Consider the following 19565-nt stretch of genomic DNA (forward strand, 5'->3'; position numbering starts at 1 on the left):
TACTTCTGCAGCATCTCCTCTTGAGATGCTGCAGCTGGAGTGAGTGAGCTTGCTGCTCTCCATGGAAAAGACACTGTAGTGGGGATCAGGGGGTACCAGGCTCCACAGAGTCCCCCCCTACTCCCATCTCCTTCTAGAACTAGGTGCCTGATCTGCATCGGACCTGCTGTTCCACCCTCACGCTTGGCTGGCCTCCTCCCATTCATCTGGTTTCATCACGAATGACGCTTTCTCTAAGAAGGTTTCTCTTACCAACTGTTTATATCTTATTCCACCTGCCCCTCTTTTTTTTAATCCATCCTTCTTTTATTTTATTCTCTTGTCATGTTTTCCTTCCCTCTCAATAGAACATATGTTTGTGACTGGATTTCTTATCTCTTTACATTATGTGTCCAGCACCACAGAGTTTGGTACATAGCAGACATACAAAGAGTAAGCATTGGATAATGAGGGTTTTGCTATTTATAAAAAATAAATATCAATTAAGAACATTCTGGTGCATTGGGGAATCCATGAACTATGATATTTGATTCAAATAGTAGTCAGCATTTTAAAAACCTCAGTATTAATCCCATGCTGTGGTATATTTACTTCCAGGTTTTTTCCCCCCTCACTGTTGAGCTGAAGATATAATGGGAAAAAGTAATGGAATGTGGATACACTTCCTGGGAAAACAGACTAAGTTTCTTATATCTGCTGTGGAACACAGCACAGTACCAGGGCCCCTCGAAGGCTGACTGTCCACATAAGTTTCACCTGGACCATCAGTGAGCACCCTGTGGAAACCAGAAAGTGAGAACCATGTGCTTTCAGTTTATAGGATTTCAGTTTTCAGTGCTATGCTACCTGCCCACCCCCATCCCAGTACCAGGGACTGAACCCAGGGAACACTGAGCTACACCCCAGCCCTTTTCAGCTCTTTTCAAAATCATGTTTTATTTTGAGACAGGATCTTGCTAAGTTGTCCAGGCTGAACTAAAATCTGTCATCTTCCTGCCTCAATGCTAAATAGAAGAACAAAAAGCATAGCGTTCTGCTTTTTTTTTTGGTACTAGGACTCGAACTCAGGACCTTGCACTTGCGAGGCAGGTGGCGGAACGACTGAGCTAAATCCCCGGCCCCATTTTGCATTTTTTTGAAAAAGTTTTTTTTCAAAGGCAAGGTATCAAAGCTTATTTTATTTTAGGTACATTAACTGCAGTTTTCATTTCATCATTTCATTTTAAAATATTAATTGTTTCTTAAACATATCTGTGAAACATATCTGTGGCCTCTTGGATCTTATCAAAGTCCAAGAACCTGATGAAATATTCACTCCAAGAAGCAAGAAATGCATCATATTTATGCCATCTCTAGGGCAGGACAGTCATATTTCAAAGATTTTCATCTGAAACAGAGTAAAAAAGATAAGAGGGTGAGGCCAGATAAGGAACTGTATAATAGGATATTTACTTTGAAATTAATAAACTGAAGTAGTGGATTGAATTAAACTAAACTGGCTAGAACTGATGTGTTTGGGAAGACATTTTAACCAAGTATTTTTATTTTCAGTATTTTAGTTCAAGAAAGGAGGTATTAATAGTTCAGAGACATGGAAAAATAAATTGCTGTAATTATTTCTGGCATTCTGATAGACTGGAAAACCACAATGGGTCTCAAAACTATGATTTCTTTACCCATTTATTTGAAATTTAATTTTATTTGTATCTTTCTTTAGTGGTCTTAAATTCTTATTTGAGACAAGTTGGGGTAAAGCCAATAAATCAATGAATGAGGCAAACAACAAGGGCCTTCCAGGTAAGGAATTCCTTCTCCTCTTTGTCACCATCCAGGGCTCAGGTTGATTTGGCGGCCTCTGCCAGGCTGATACTGTGCGGGTTGGTTCTCCCTTACCACAGACAATCCCAGTAAGTCCACAGGGTAAGGATATTTTGGATCCCCTTACTTTTCATCCTGACAATGTTCTGAATCCACATAAACATTTTAAGCAGAAATATGTGAGTATAGGTGAATTATTATGAAAAAAGTATTTCAGAACTAATTCCAGCAAGATAATTCCACAATTCATTTCCCACATATTTCAATTAAACCCTTCCCCCAGTTTTTGCATTTTATTATTATTTTACTAGAACAATCATCACGAGTCTAACTCTTTCCCATAGACTTTTACAGCAAAGACTTTATACAACAATTTTTTTTTGTCCATATCCTCTTCCAGAGGCTTCTGTCATCACTATTTCTACCAAGTTCGGGACCAGTTCTAAATGTTTAAATGTTATGGAGAAAATTTAATTTGTATGTCAATTATCAGTCCACACTAGGCTTTATAGTGTGAAGTATTTTAACTTCTGTGGAATGTTTTTACTCAAACTATTTTCCATGAGTCAATTTATTTTTATTTTTGGGAGGGTACCAGGGATCGAACTCAGGTCCTTGTGCTTGCGAGGCAGGCTCAGTGCCACTGAGCTAAATCCCTGGCCCCTATGGGTCATGGGTCAGTTTTTATACTATGAATTTTATAAGCTAGAACTGCTTCATCTTTTTACATTATATGATGAGCAATTTGGGCTGTTGTGAATTTTATTTTATATTATTTCTACCAGTAATATTCCTTACCTTGAATAAAAGGTAATAATATGTGCTTCTTCCCTAGTTTATTTGTCTCTACAATGGTGAGCATTTCCTCTTAGATAGCCTAAACTTGTCTTCTTATGTAGCACTGGTCCTTTAAGAATCTGTTGTATGTATTTATTCTCTGTACTTTATATAACTGCTCACACCATTCATATCGCTGTTACCATTTTGTCTGATACAGGGTAACGAGTTTTGCTTGCTACCCACAAATTTCTACGTGTTCCAAATCGCTTTTCTACGTATTTCCTTTAAAAAGGCAAAGCACAGGCCACAGTTCCTGTTTTAGGGAATGTGAAGTATTTTTATATCACAGAAGAGGAGTCCTTATGTCTATCATTGTTGATCATTGCCTTCTGTCCTCGTTCCCCTGGTTTTTGTAATATGTAAGCTTTCTCTGGTTTTCCTTTTCCCTCTCTTTTACCCTGCCCATTTGTTCATGGACTCTTCTTAAATGTGAGCCATCTCTAGGATTCTGCTTCACTCTGCATAACCTTTTGGCATGCTCTTATCTATGACATTTATTATAATCATCATCCATTTGCAGAATAAATCTAAATAAACATAGCTAATCTCTTTACTCTGTGACTTACTGACTCAGCTTCCTGTTGGATATTTCTACCTGGGTGACAGCTGAGATCATCATCTCCCTCCTGTATTACTGATCTTAGTGAGTGGCATTACATGTATTTATCCTGCTAGAAACTCCATAGCCATTCTGGACTCCTTTTTCTCATCTGTTCCTCACATTCAATCTAGATGCTTCTTATTCTAGCTCCTAAGAATGTCCCAAATATTTGCTGTCCTTTTGGTGACTGTCCCAGTCAGGTCTGCTTCCTCTATTACCTGAACAACAGTTTTCTTACTGTCCCTGCTCGGTTTCCAGTCCTAGTTCCCTCATATCCACTTGCCACAGTTGCAAAATGAGCTCTCACAAACACATATCTGAGCTTGTTGCTTTCCTGCTTGCAACCTTCAGTAGCTCCCCATTGACTGCAGGATGAACTTGAAGCTTGTTAATGTGGCTTAAAGGCCTTCCCTTATTGGTCCTTGCCTATTTCTCTAACCCCATTTTAAAATCAAATCCTGCCCATCCCCTGCCACTTCTCACTAGCAACATTTATCTTACAGTACTTTCCTATACACATTATACTATAAAACTCTGTGATTTTAGTCTGTCCTCTTTCCTTGGAAGGTTATTTTCTATTCTCTGCCTTCTCTTGGCTAACTCATCCTCTATGCCTCAGTCCAGGCATCCCTAAGCCCATCCCAGCTCAAGTGGGCAGATTCAAGTCCATCTCCACTCTGCCTTGTAGTGATCAGATTGAATTAGTGTGGTAACTAGTGTGGTAACTTCAATACCAAGCACTATGTGGCATGTAAGTAGCACCAAGTAAATGTGTACTACAACACGGAAGCTCTGGGGCCAGAGGCATTGTCTAATGCCTCTAGTGGAAATTTCATTCAAGCTTATTGTCAAAATAGCTCTTCTGGAAACTGATGAGTGAACAGCTATAAAAGTAAATACCAGCATGTTTAAATGTCCTGAAGAATTGGGTTCACTAGAGTGTGCCCAAATAATTTTTATAATTAGGTACTTATCACAGGAGAATGAAAAATTGTTCAGATATATCACAGAACTTTAGAGTACAGAGTGAACCTTAATGTATATAAATTTTTAAAAAATTAGTGAGGTGGTTGGAGGATCTCAGGAAAGGATGTTGACTATGACAAGAGAATCTAACTGTATTACACCTTTATGAGCAACTGAAGTGAGGAGGGAAGGGTGGGAGGAGACAGTCATTGACCTAAGTAACCTTGGAAATTCTGCTACAGGGGCATTCCACTGTACATCTAATCAGTACTCCTCAAAACTGCAAAGCTCATCAGACCAAGGAAAGTTTGAGAAATTGCCACAGCCATGAGTCTAAGAAGATATAATTGAATATAACATGGTGGCTTGGATGAAATTCTATAAGAGAAAAAGAACATTAAGGTAAAAACTAAGAACGTCTGAATAAGCCACAACCGATAGTTACTAATATATCAATATATATCAGTATTGGCTCATTACGTATAACTTTATGCCATTACTTATAACTTATGTGCCATACTAATTATGATGCTAACAACAGAGGAAACTGCATGTAGGGAGAAAGTTGTGGCTGTAATAACAGAGAACCCTCACTTATATCTCCTCAATTTTCTATAAATCTACAATTATTTAAAAATATAAATCTATTAACAGTAGAAGAAAGGGAAAGATACAAATTAAAAATTCCACCAAGGCTAAAACAGCAACTACAGCATTTTATAGTTAAGGCAATCTTTTGTACTGAAAATTATTTTTCCAATATAGGAACTGAATAGAAAAGATTGGTTGTCCAAAATCCTATGAAACCTTATAAAAAACCAAAGGTTTATAAAAAGTAAATCAAATCAAAACAAACAAAACAAAAAACCTACACTGATTGGAAGGAAAACTACAGGAAATTTACTGTAATTAGGCTGCAGGTTCAGAACAATAATTTTCTCTAATTGCATTTGTCAACATGTTCCTGGAGGTATTGATTTAATTTAATTCACTACATGCTTATTGAGCACCTGCTATCTGTAAAGCCCTTGGTTTGGCACTGGGAAGTAGATATAAAAGCTGAACTAGAAATGGTCCCAAAGAACTTAGCATCCATAAGAGGAGAAAGGATCACAAATATATTCAAAGACAAAGCAGATCATCAATGAGAAAGAAGTATGAAATTTCTTAGGCATACAACTATCAAGTTGGAGAAGAAAAGACTGTTTTATATGCATATAAAAATTCAGCCTATACAGTGTTGACCAGATTGGAGTAAACACACACACTACATTGTGTCCTTTTCCCCCTGAGTATGTCACATATATGATAAAATATTTTAAATGTTCTTTACTGGATGATCTTTTTTTTTTTTTTTTAAATATTTTAAACCTTATTATGCAAAAGTTCAAGCAAATGCAGAAATAGGAGTGTGATGAACTGCCCTGTAGCAGGCACCTGGGTTCCACAGTTAGTGAGTCGATCGGATTTCTTCCTAACCTAGCTCCCCCTTCACCAGGTCCTTTGAATAAATCTGGTCATGAATCTGGATATAAGGAAATATGTCCATCAAAGACGGGGGATTCTTACTGAAACACACACGTCCAAGGCTAAAACTCTTATTGTTTGAAAGCTGTTGAGAAAACCCATTTAAATATAGCCCAGAAGAGCAAACCAGCGCAGCATTTGGTAAAAACTAATCTTCAAGCCGGGCATGGTGGCGCTCACCTGTCATCCCAGGTTCCTCGGAGGCTGAGGCAGGAGGGTTCCAAGTTTCAACCCAGCCTGGGGAATTTAACCACTTAGCAAGACTTTCTTTCAAAATAAAACAGAATGGGCTAGTGTGCAGCTCAGTGGTTGAGAACACGCCTAGCATGCGCCAGGTCCTGAGTTCAGTCCCCAGTATTGCAAAACCAAAACAAAAATCCTAGTAATCTTTCCACCTGGGGGTGGGGTGGGGGATGGTGGCCAGGATCCCGGATGAGAGAGCAGGTGTGAAAACCGTAGCTCCGTACCCCACCCCTGGACCAGAACTGGAGGCCTGGGTGAGTGGGGGCGGGTCGGACTCTTACCCCCGCCCCCCCGCGGGCTGTCCCCACAGATGTTCGGGCAGCGGCACAGCATGCAGGCGCTGGAGCTGGCGCACATGCTGTACTTCCGCCCTGGATGATCATTTTAATCTGTTTACCAGTTCAAGAATCATGCCAAGTCTTGCCTCCTCTGTAAATATTCCATGATAGCCTTGGTTCATTATTTCTTACCTGGATTATAGTAATAGCTCCTTGAATTGCTTTACCAGTGTCTCATCTGTTCTCTTTCCAAATCATCTTGCTGAAATAACCTTCTTTATACATAGCATTCATCATGCCATTCCTAAGCTCAAAACACCTTCAGCAATTCCCAATGGCTATTTGTTGATCAGGTTTCCCTAATTCTTACCCCTATACCCTACACTTCTACCAAGCTCATCTTTCTGTACTTTTACTTCAACTCTTCCTTCCATCTTGAATTGTAATACCATCCCATGCTCTTTACTGTATTGCTGATTATTATTTACATACATTTGGATTAGGATATAAACTTTTTGAAGTCAGGACTTGCAGTTTCACTTCAGCATAGTTAAACGTAAATTATAATCACTGACTACCCATTCTATTCTAGACATTATGTGAGGAATGCAGAGTAGAGAGATGGGTAAGACACTGTCCCTACCCTCAGAGGCATCACAGCCCAGAGAGGGAGAAAAGCACATAATAAACATTCCTGATTCGAGGCACTACATGAAAATGCAGGAAGGCACATGAGAAAGAGGGCACAATCTGTACTTCTGCAGACGGGGCTGTGAGTAGGTTACTCCTGAAGTGACCAGAAAGGGCCAGACACCAGAGAGAAGAGCGACATGGCTTGTTCAGGGAATTTTTTAGGAGCATAGGTACTTTTCTGTAGTGGGGTGGAAGTTCCAAACCAGCCTTTAGAAGGAGGGTGAACACCATTCATAGCTTTGCAAAATATGATTGGAAACTTAAAATCCAAACGCTACATAACATTTCTTCTCAAGCTGGTTATTCCTCCAAATGTTTACATTAGCCTGCACTCTTCCCATGTAAAAATTTGCCTCTGTCCAACTAGAATATAAATTTTTGGAAGGCAGAATACAAGGATGTATTTTTTGAATGTCTCAAAGCCCTCAGCATGGTGCCTAAGCCATAAGAGGAATTTTCACCATCTTTTATAATGTATTCTTATCCTGATAGTTTGTTTGATGAGTGTTTAAAGAGAATTCTCAACATCTTTTAGAAGAATTAAACAATGCTGAATCAAGACGAAAACTGAAAGAGCCAGCATGTTTTACAGAAATGTTCTGGATTAGTGATTTTGCCTCTAGAACAATTTTATTTGCTGTTAAAAGAGCAGTTTAATACAATTTGTTTCAAAATGTCACATTTTAGTATATTTATGGTTATGCCTACCTATCTTTTTCTTAGTAGTTATAACTTTTAATTTATAACTGGGGAACCAACAGAAAATAGCGGTTTACTGAAATAACAATTTCAGCAATGATAACCCAGCTTGTCTCCTTGTCTCTCAGAATTGCTTGCATGTAACAATGATTAATCAATGGATGACATTCCCTGAAGATGGGCCAGCTCTGTCTCTCTAATCCCTGAGCAGGATAATAATATATGGTGTGATGGTATCTTCTCTATACAGAATAAATATGGCCTGATGATTAATACTACTAGTAGCTAAGCCAAAGAAATGGATGTAAATGAACAGTGAAGTTGGAAAAGTTAGCAGTGCATTCTAGCAGAGCTATGGTAAACCAGGGTAATAATCTCTTGTGTTTATTTGGAGTATTAGTTAAGGAAGCAATAGAAGATGGGGGTATTCCCACAGGATCCATTCTAATGAGAAAAAAACCAGTAAGTTTCCTGCTTACATTTACAAAAAAGAAAAAGGAGAAAATAAATGTTATAACTACGAAGGGAAAGATAGGTAGGCATAAATATAGATGTAAATATACAAAAAGAAGACTGCAGAGAGAGTGACAGAAAATATGTGATGCAGAAACTAGCCACAGAAAAAAAGGAAAAGAGACAATGAAGAGGATGAAGTAGAAAATCATAGCAGGTACATTTATATTAAACAAAAGTTTCTCTGAATGATTGATTCCTGATTCTTTTGTTGCTAACCCATGATGCCATGTGCATTTTTCCTTACTTATTGTAGTAGCGGTGACGATGGAATATATTTCTCCTGTTTTTTTTTTAATCTTTAAGTTTCATTGTTTATGATTTCACTCTTTCAGTTCAAGGGGGAAAACCATGTGCCAACAGTGTGGTTGACAATATTGTTTGCCTCAGGGATAAAAAGAACCAAGGAAGAATTACCAAAAGGACAGTCAATACAATGGCAATGAGTAGGAAAAGCATGACAATCCCAGACATGCTGCATTTTCTAAGTGATTCTCTCTATGGAGAGACTTTTACAGAACTATGGTGTAATAAGAACCTAAGTCCCCAAAATCAATTTGTCTTGCTAGTGGCCCATGTGCAATTTACATTTAGCTCGTATTTCTTGCTCTTTTATTTTGGAGACCTAGTCCCTTCTCGGTCTACATTTAAGAAGTAGTCTACAGCTTGGCACAGTGGCCACACTCTTGTAGTCCCAGCTACTCAGGAGGCTGGGGTGGGAGGATCTCTTGAGCCTTGGATTTTGGGGCCGGCTTGGGCAACACAGACTCTTTTTGAGACCTGCAAAAAAAGAAGAAGGAGAAGGAGAAGGAGAAGAAAAAAAGCAGTCTTCTTACATGAGTCTGGGTATGTCACTGACAGCCACACTCCCATCATGGGTCTCACTTTCTCCGTCTTCCTCCTCCTCCTCACTACTCTCCGACTCTTCACTGGAAGAAGAATAATCAGTCACCTTCTTCAGTGGGCGGTTTGTTTCTTCAATCCGCAGTTCTCTTAATTCCTTGGCTAATGCCGTCAGATCCTATAGGAGGAAAGTTTGTTCAGCACGTGAACTGTAGATATGACCAAAATTACATCTCTCAGCAAGTCAGTGCTCCAGTTTAAGCACAAGAAATAAAGCTCTATTGAGAAGAGTGACAAACACGGTTACTGCATGGAACTAAGAAAACGATGTTTGTAGCGTGTAGAAGCTAGAAAAGAAAGATGAATCAATTTAAACTTTGTTCAAAACCAATAGCTAGACTGAGACTCTTCAGTTCTGAAATATATGTGCATATGTATGCATATGTGTGCATACATGTATATACAAACATTGTTCTTTCATTTTAGTTTGAGAAGGTGAAGATCATCACCCTCAAAATTAATGGAAAAACATAAAGTTAAAAATCATTCCCCAGGATTCTACGACTCCTGCCCAAGCCACCATGATGGGCTTTCCCCTTTTATGATTGCTACTGTACCAAAATCTAGCATCAGTCATAGAACAGAGCAATTCTCAAGGTTCACTTAGTGTGTCATCATTCCTTGGAGAGCAGAGGCATCACATCAAATGATGGCCCACCCCGAAGCCTACTGCCACTGAAATTTATAGCCACAGAGCTGAGTTAATCAAAAGGAACAGAGACAGGAGAGAGAGAGAGAGAGAGAGAGAGAGAGAGAGAGAGAGAGAGAGAGAGAGGCATCTCTTCCAAAATGATAGGTGTTTCATTTTCTTAAGTTTTAAATTCCAGTAACCTGGCAGAAACCCTGGCAAAGAACACTGAAATGAATGTGCAAACACCCAAAGGAAGAGATAATTTTTCAGTTTTCCATGAGTATGATGAAACCTTTAGCCTTATGGATGTGATGATGTGGTGTTTAATCACCAGGCATATTGCAGGCAGTGTGCTGAGTATCTGACTACCTTTCATCTTACATGCTTTCAGAGCAAGGCAGAGGGAAGCAGTTCTGCAAAAGCATGGCCGCTTTAATTTGCATGGGTTAAACTGCCCATGGCACACAGCATGCAAATGAGGAAAAAGCAATTTGATATCAGTCTTACCATTTCTCCCTATTTAGTGACCCATGTGGGAATCAGAGCATTCAGTGAGAGACAGGGGATGAGGGAGAAAGAAACTCATTGAAAAATACTAAATCCTACAATTTTCCTATGTCCATATTCTCTCTTTATTTCAGTCCCGAAATGTATCTGTCCAATTCACCTGACAGGTGACCTACATGATTTTAAGGTGACCTACATGATTTAAAATAGTCTATCCCAATTGGTTAGAAGAAAAACTGTGACCAATGGGCACAGTTTAGATTATAATTATAATTTTATTCTGAAAGGATAACAGACCATCATGTTTCTCTAGTGTCACATACAAATCAGGCACAACTATTTTGGTTAAGATCAGGGGAGGAAACACTTTAGGTGTTTCGACTGAAATTTAGGAAGTGGGAGGTATTAATTGAAGGAGTCATTTCTTTCTAATTTCATAAAAATCACAGGGAAAGCAGTAATGACTTAATGTCAGCTGAGTTGAAGCCCTTGGAAAGGGGAAGCTTTTGAAAATTCAAACTGCATTTTATACACAAACGTACTTGGGGCTTTTCCATACACACATATTCGCTAAAATGCCTGGTCTCAGACATACCTCATCTGTAAAAGTAAAAATAGAGTTTTATTTAAAAGCCTCAATGATGTTTACATAAAATGTATACTATTAAATAAGAGGAAAGCTGCACATCGAATTTTATGTAAACTTATTTCTGGTTTCTTTGGCAATGGGTCAAAGTAGGGAAAGCTAATATCCAGATTTCAGCCTTTTACTTATTTCCTCTTGATAATCGTCAGTGCTTATCTTCATTAAATGGAAGAAAAAATGAAGAGATTGGTATACTTGGGCACAATGGGAACAGATAGTCCAGATATTTGTTAAAGCTATGAAAGAAAAAGGATATTATAATCTTTCAAGTCAGTAACATAATAACAAAATAGAAAATTTATTTTGTATCTTGATTTTTATTTGTTAAGACCATGTCTTAGTTTTGTCAAAGACTGTAACTAGTATTTAAAATGTTGTCATTTAAATTATATTTTATCATCAATTAAAGAGAGAATATGGTTTAAAATAATTTATTCTCAATAATGAGTAAAATATAATACTGTCAGCAATGACTTATTAAAATTAATGATATATTTTTCCCCAGGGCTTGGTTTTTCTTATTTTGACATTTCAAAAATAAAAGACAAAAGATTTTTAAAAAATCAAAATTATTTAGAAATATTTATTAGTCCATAGCCCACTGATTTAAAGAAACTTTATTTCTCAAAAATGACCTACATTTTCCTCAACATTGTCCAGTATTTAGAAACACTTTAAAGTTATGATCTGTTTTATAGTTTCATATTTAATCAGAAATTTTGTTTCTGTAATATTAAACGCTCTTTTCTGGAACATTAGGAATAATTGCAAATTATTTTTAAGTTTAATTGGTAACAGCTTGGAGGATATGACATATATGAAAATCTCAAGATAATAAAAATGAGTAACTCAAAAGTAATAACCCCAAAGAAAATTAATCTTTGTTTGCCAATAACCTATGTGTTTAGCTAAAGTTTTGTTTCTTATCCATGCAACATGGAAAAATTTACAATAACAAAGCTATAGAAAGTCAGGTCCATTTTCATACACTTTATTCTCTAACAATACCAATTTTCTCCATATAATGAGCTCTCCAGTAATTTACTGCTTGGCTGTCTAAGCCTGAAACTAAAAAGTATTAAAAACAGGGTAATAAAACTGCTGCTTAGCATGAAAATATGTGAGAATGTATAACTAAAAAAGAAGTATCGCAAAATGGTAAATTTTTTGACTATAGAATAAATGTGAAGATGCAAGACTTGTATCCAAAGGGTTCTTTGATGTAACACTTTTTAAATTTAACTTGATATAATTTTTCATTCAAAAGTGCACAGTTAGTTTGACAATTATGCACATAACTTCTCTAAAAAGGTGCTCTTTTAGGCTTCTTTTTCAAAATATAGTTTATTCAAATTCTAGTTTAGTTTCTTGAACTATTAGGCTGTTAAAGAATTTTAAGCTGGCTTTTTCCTTTTGTAGCAGTAGAATTTACTTTTAAGGAAACCTAAAAAATGACACCCACCAAGTCACTTAACATCAGTATCTTCAAGTGAGGGAAAAAGAGGTGGACTAGGTATTGCTCAAGTTCAGTCCCATCTATGGCTGTGCTCTGTAATTTCTCAGATTCCTGCATACTAACGAAGAAATAGTGGTGAGGCCAATGTTTGCTTATGCATATAACATTCATGTCACATATTTAACTGTGCTAAAGTAGAACAGACTTATTTTCAAAGGTGGTATTAAATAATCACAGACTATTCTGCAAAATCTCATATTCCCTTAGAAAGTGCAAAATTAATGGATACTTCTCAGATTGATTTTTATGAAAAACTGAACCATTAAATTACCAATAATAAGCAACACATTTTCGGAAAGATTTTCATTTCAACTCTGAGTTATCTAAATGGCAATTGGTCACCAAGGGGATGCAATCCATATCAAAACCCATAAGTGGAGAAGGAAGAGAGCTTTAGTTTATGATTTCTCAACTGTGGCACGACTGATATTTGAGATTCAGTATAAATCTTTATTGTTCTCCTATGTGCTGTAGGATGGTTAGCAGCACTCTGACTCTGTGTACAAGGTGCTAAGAGCACTGCCTTCCACCCTCAATTCTGACAACTAAAACCATCTCCAGACTTTGTCAAATATCTGTTAAGAGAAGGGCACTGGAAGAATCATCCCTGACTGGGAACCACATAGTTAGGTGAAACCAATACATCCCGCCTTCCCAGTGGTTTCTTAGTGATGCTCATGAGGTAGGGTTGTCAACATCACCTGGAGGGCTTCTCCCAGCCATACATGGCTCCTGAGATTGTGGTATGCAACTCACACCACCTCACTTATTTTTAGTTACTTACACCTCTCGTGTCCCCTCTCATCTTTGTTCAGTCTGGTAGAGTGCACCAAAACAAATAAACCAATTCTTCAAAGCCTAAAATACCCAGGGTTAGCCAGTTGAGGTCTACTATAGCTCTTTCCCTCATGAATGGCACTCTCATGCCAATTTCTGGACTCATGAAATGTTTCTTAGGTTATGCACACATACAACCATTTTACTGGCATCCAAAGTACGAGAAAATCATTTCTTTCTTCAGCTGTTCTGGGAAAAAATTGATAAAAAATGTGACAATTTCCCCATCCTTGTTATTATCAGGAAAAGGGACAAGCAAGGCCATGGCATGGAGCAATTAAAAAAAACCCTTTCTTTTCTATAAGTTCCATCTATATATTGTAGACATGCAGAGTCTCATTCCTTTATGAACAACAATCCCTTAACTAGGATAACAACTTTCTATATCACTTTGAACAGTGAGGTGGTCATAACTCTCAGAGAATGAGGGTCATTGGTGAAAGTGAAGCGAAGAACAGATGCGCAGAAACATGCTTTTCCCACCTGCAAAAATAGCTCCATGCTCTGGCCCATACTTTAGCAATCAAGATAATATCTTGGCTTTCTGTAGCACTTTATTCTTCATAAGATGCTTCTGTACATATGACCTTGAGTGATCCTAAACAATCTTGTAAATGAGGCAGGGCAGGTATTTTTATCCTCATTTTACAGAGGAGGAAGTCCTGGCCTAGAGAGGTTTATGAGACTAGTACTAGCCAGCTATTTATCTGGGAAGCCAATTTTTAAATGCTGCTTGCTGTCCACCTGTGCCAATGCTTTTTCCATATAATTTCATAAAAGTAGTCCTCAGCAGAGCTACAGCCTAAAGCCATAACTGTAGCCATCAGATTCCATGCATTTAGGACTTTGTGCAAGGCTTGGCTGTTAAAAAAATTTCACCGTGTGTATTCATGCAGGTCTGACAAACAACAGCAAGGCAGTCATCCTTCTTAGCACGCTACCTACAATTGACAAAGCCATATATTTTTCTAATGGAAAAATGTCTCTACAGATGAGGAAATAAAGTCACTTAACTCACCAGGATTCATTAACTCAAGTTGATGTTGCTACTGATGCTATTGTAAATGTCGCACAAAATTAATCTAACAATACCCAGTAACTCCTTGTTCACAAATTACACACTATAAATTTGCAGTGCTCCAGAATGATGTCTCTTTTCATTCTTAGTAAAACTGTTGAGAGCCATCTCCTAGTAAAGCTGGAGAGTACAGGTGTATTATGGGAAGGGGCTGGAGGGAAAAACCGTGCCATTAATAAATCACCAATATTTGTTGTCGGCCAGGCTGGAACATTGAAAAAGCAACATATTCACTTAGAGGGAAGGGTTGGGAAGCTTTACATGGGTCAGTCTGAGCATCTCAGGCTAGCTTTTGTTGAAAGGGCTCTTCTCCCAGCAGATAATTACACTTGAGTGGCTTTACACTCATGATTCCAATGGATTCCTTTTCTAAATTCAACATCAGGAAATCGGTTTAATATTTATAGCTTATGAGAAAGTATGACCAAAAAGAGGCAATACTAACCTCATCTATAGCTTTCTTATAGCTCTGAGGTAAGAGGAACACAATCCAGAAGAATCCACAGGAGAGGAAAAGTCAGAAGAAAGGAAGCAGGTTAGACACAAAATTGGAATCGTTAGTACAAAACTGATAAAGACAAAAGGACAAAGAAAGTTCAGAATGATGTAAGTTCCTTTCATTACTATTCAATATTCCTCCTAACTTTAAAATGTTAAAAAAAACCCCAGGGTAAACCAAAAAGGCTTTACATTCATTTTTTATAGAAATGATTCTCAGAAAATTGAAATAAGTGGACAGTGACTCATTCCAAATTAACTTTCCACTTTTCAATTTCAGCCTGCATGCTCTTAATCCTTTTTTACAAAAGCTACTTGGGGTCCATCATGTTACAGCAATGAACCTGGATTTCAAGTTGCCAGCCCCTCTTGTCACACACTATGGTTACCAAGCTTCAGCCCATAAAAGATAACGGTAGTTCCTAAAGGTATGAAAAGTAGCAGAAAAACTGTTATGTTAATTTATATGGAAAATAATATGGGGAAAGGGCAGAATAATTAAGAGAAATTAATAGGGCAGGCCCAAGTGTCCTTAACTGCCATTTTTAACATCCTTTGCCAAAGTTGCTGAGGCAAAATTATGGAATGATATGAGTTATTTCTCTTTCTATCTTATTCTCTAAAGGGGCACTGATGGTCACCAAAATAATCCAAAGGCAGAAGAAACAACCCAAGATTCAGTCCTTCCCTAATCAGATGTGATTTCTTTCTTATTAATCTCAAAGAGTTTTGTTCATAATCATGAGTGTAACCCCAACTACTTTAATTTGTGTGTCCTCTGGTAAATTAAGTTTCAAACTCAGAGAGAAAAGCACTCACAGCTGGTCGGCTGGGCCGGGTAATATCCCTGGATTCTTCTGGTTTCACCTTGGAAGGCTCATGGGGGAGCACAGGTGATCCTTCCGACTTACTGTTGGCTGAAGGAAAAATAGAGGGCCAAGAAAGACATGACCATCAAAGAGCGCTGACGCCAGAGTGCTCGGTGAGTCATCCGTGAAGATTCATCCCCTCAGGATTACTCAGTGCACACGTCATTCACTTAGCCAAATCCCCAGACACATTCATGTTCAGGTAAACAAAATCAGGCAGACACATTTAGGCTTGTAACCCAGAAGTCATTAGTAACAATAAGAAAAACTGTAGCGAGGACCACCCCACTACCACCATTCACTAAGGGGTTACTGATACTGATAGATACTGATAGATGCTGTGCTTTCTCTGACAATCACCTCATTTCATCTTGACTCCAACCCAGCAGTGGCACTATTTTCCTATCTTACAGACTTAGAAAGATGACAGAGATGGCCTGAGGTTATGATGAAATTATGAACTGATCTGGGTTTCTTTCTGATTTCTGAAACTTTTATTCCCAATCACTATATTAAACCAGCTTCCAAATTAAGGTTCTATGCTTGGTTTCTTCTTTTACTACTCACTCATCAGGATAACTTATTGTGATGGATTTTGGTGAGAAAAAAATAAAATCTTATTTTATTTGCTTGATGGCCTTAAAATAGGAGTAGAGAGTCATCTGAGTCCTTGAAGCAAGAAAGAATGAAGTAGGGGCAGGAAGGATATTGGTGATAAAGTGAAAAGGCCCTAGAACAGAGGTGCAGAGGAAGGTGTGAGCAGTTCCTGCAGCTACAGAATGAGCAGCTTCTGTATACGTTATTAGTTTATCAGCAGAGAAGAAGGAAGGAGAGATGTTTTGTTTTAAAGTGGACATTCCTAGGTAGGGATATACCAGGTATACAAGAACACTTTTAACTCAGAGTCAGGGACCAAAGGAAAAAAAATGTAAGAATTAAGACATATTTCTGATTTTTTTTTTAACATTTGCTTTGAATATGATGGTACAATGTTGCTTATGAATAGAAAAAGGTAAGGGAGTGAGGGAATGGCAGTTCTCTAAGTCAAGAAGTTTATGTTTGGCTCAGTGGTACAAAGACATACATAGGTATGGGATGTGCCACCCATGTCAGTATAGAATGCACAGTGAGTAGCCATGGATCAGCCCATGTTCTGAATCATAAACATGGATATCACATGTTAGAGGTCAAGCTTTTTTTTTTTCTCTCTCCTTAAATTCTTTTATTGGTGCATTTTAGGTATCAAGCTTTTGAAAATGGACATATGGTGAGCTCACTGACTTGAAACCTAATAGGGATATTAGGAGGTAAACTATGGTTGTGTCTACTAAAGAGGCCAAAAAAGAATAAAGAACTGGTGATTTCAATCAGACAGAATAATTTATAAGTATATTATCCAGGTGCACTTCAAAAAGTACTGGCCTTTATCACTTATAAGCAAAATTACCTTCCAAAGAAGGTGATTCAGAAAGAGTGAATTTTTATGGGACTTTTTTTTTGATACCAAGGATCAAACTCGGGACCTTGCACTTGTGAGGTAGGCGGCAGAACCACTGAGCTAAATCCCCGGCCCTAAGAGTGAATTTTTAAATGTATTAGTACATGTTTGCAATATAATGACTACTTTCATTGTGGGTATTTGATATAAGTACATGACACCATTTAATTCTTTTTTATATCTTTTCCTCTCCCCTTCCTCTTTCCTTGTATCTCTTGGTCCCCTTCCTGTTTGCAGAAGGTCTATGTCCTTGTTTCCTTTTATCTATTTTTGATTTTGATGTTTAATATTTTATACTTTGGGTTTCTCATGTAAGAGAGATCATATGGTATTTAAGCTTGTGTGTCTGATTTATTTTATTTAACATTATGTTTTCAAGGTGCATCCATTTTTCTACAAATGACTCAAATTTATCCTTCTTTTTAGCAGAGCAGTACTCCATTGTGTATAAATGCCACATTTTCTTTAGCCATTTGTCTAAATGATGGACATATAGGCTGCTTCTAAGATTTACCTCTTATGAATTGTGGTTGTAGGCATGTATCACTGTAATATGATGTTTTTAACTCTTGCAGGAAAATAATTAGAAAAAGAATAGCTGGGTTGAAGGGAATTTCTGTTTTTACTTTTTTGAGGAATCTCCATATTGATTTTCATAGTTGTTGTAGCTAAAGACAATGCATTGTTAACTATAACTCCCTGTATAATATTAATGGGTTTCATCATTAATAAAAACTAAACAATGATGAATAATTTGAGTTAAACTTTTGAGCAGGCTAATTTTTATCTATTTGACTAAAGAAGCAGATGTGTTTTTTTGGTATCGGGGATCAAACTCCGGACCTTGTGCTTGCAAGGCAGGTGGCAGAATCACTGAGCTAAATCCTCAGCCCGCAAATGTATTTTTTAATTCAAAGATTTAATTTCTTTCCTCAAGTATATTTATACTGCATTAATCTTCATCAAGTTTCATGAATGAGAAACAACTACAATTATGAATTGTGGTCAGAATAATAAAAGAGATGACTGACACACTAGGAATAGGACATTCAGAGGTATAGGAAATTCTAAAAACAAGCAATCAGTTTGAAGTGGAAATTCAGGTGACTGGTGACTATACTTTCAAATAAGAACTCTTTTGGTGATGTCCCTGGAAAGAACTAGTATCTGAGATTAGACAGGATTTTGTCCACATTCTGATGTCACCTGCATGGGACCGCATCCCTTCAGGAGAGGGAGGCTGAAAGCAGCTAAGAGGCTCTTTGTTATCAGCAGTGGGGGCCACATCATGGTCAGGAAGTAACCCTTCTTCCCCGGTGATGTTGCCAGGGAAAGGTAAGAGAATGGTTTACCTCGAACTCTGGTCCGTTCACTGGATCCTGCCTGCGAGCCAGGCTGGGAGCCTCCTTGGGAGCTGGGCTGGGAGCTGGGGGTGCTGGAGCTGGAGGAACTGCCACTGCTGGTCCTCTGCAAGGGGCTGTCCAAGACCGGCTCTGTTCTCCGGAGATCAGGGTTGCTGCATGGGTAGCGGAGCACATTCACTTCGTGCTTAAACCTTGTCAAGTTTTCAAGCCACACGTCTCATAAGGCGTCAATGTCCATAATATATAATAAACTCAAATGACTCAACAGCAAGAAAACAACCAGATTAAAAAATGGGGCAAAGGCCCTGAACAGACATTTCTCAAAAGAAGGTATACAAATAGCTAATAGGCATGTGTAAGAATGTGCAATTCATTAATTATCAGAGAAATGCAAATTAAAACCACAATGAATTTCACCTTGCCACTGTTAGAATGTCTGTTATCAGAAAGATAAAGGATAACAAATGCTAACAAAGTTGTGAAGAAAAGGAAACCTCTGCACCCTGCTGGTGGGGATGTATAGTAAGTATGCACATTCCTAAAATAATTAAAAACAGAACTACCATATAATCTAGCAATCCTGTGCCTGCTCTTTGCCAGGTTCTGGATGTGCAGGGGTTGAACTCCTGAAAGGAGTCTTGAGTGAAAACATCAAAAATACTATCCCTCTTTTGTTAGATATTAGGGTACTCCCGTACATTGCTGTGACAGATAACACTGAAATAGCCATCTCTGTGCACACCACTGCTCAATCAAGTCTCTGTCTCCTGGGATTAGAATTCTTGGGTGAAATTCTTAAGCTGTGGTATGCATGTATGCATATGTATGAATGGGCGTGCAAAAGTATTACCAAATTTTACTGAAGTATGTGTGATGGTTCATCTCTCTAAATTCTTACCAGATTTTATTAGGAGCAATTTGATAAATTTTATCTTACTTTTTTAGTGCCATTTAAAAATTGGTAATGATGTAGAATGATTTTTACTCATTTATAATCCCTTCCCTGTGAACTGCTTAACCAGGTCCTTTGCTTATGTAGC

General features: G+C 37.8%; 1 protein-coding gene across 6 annotated transcripts in view; it reads right to left on the minus strand.

The window, feature by feature from the left end:
* The window catches only part of Tnik (TRAF2 and NCK interacting kinase), a 397016-nt gene that overhangs the window by 31105 nt on the left and 346346 nt on the right, over positions 1–19565 (minus strand). For 4 of the 6 annotated variants that reach the window (XM_013071572.3, XM_004834594.4, XM_021254142.2 and 1 more), the window contains 4 exons: positions 18514–18677; positions 15614–15711; positions 14742–14765; positions 9015–9199 (listed from right to left, as the gene is read on the minus strand). In XM_013071572.3, the coding sequence (XP_012927026.1) occupies positions 9015–9199; positions 14742–14765; positions 15614–15711; positions 18514–18677 (471 nt within the window). The remainder of the gene's footprint in view (positions 1–9014; positions 9200–14741; positions 14766–15613; positions 15712–18513; positions 18678–19565) is intronic. The other 2 variants (XM_004834596.4, XM_004834595.4) reach the window with 1 other exon arrangement.

This window comes from Heterocephalus glaber, unplaced genomic scaffold (assembly GCF_053883595.1).
Source record: "Heterocephalus glaber isolate CG9 unplaced genomic scaffold, H.glaber_assembly_v1.0 deba00001504, whole genome shotgun sequence".
Lineage (NCBI taxonomy): Eukaryota > Metazoa > Chordata > Mammalia > Rodentia > Bathyergidae > Heterocephalus > Heterocephalus glaber.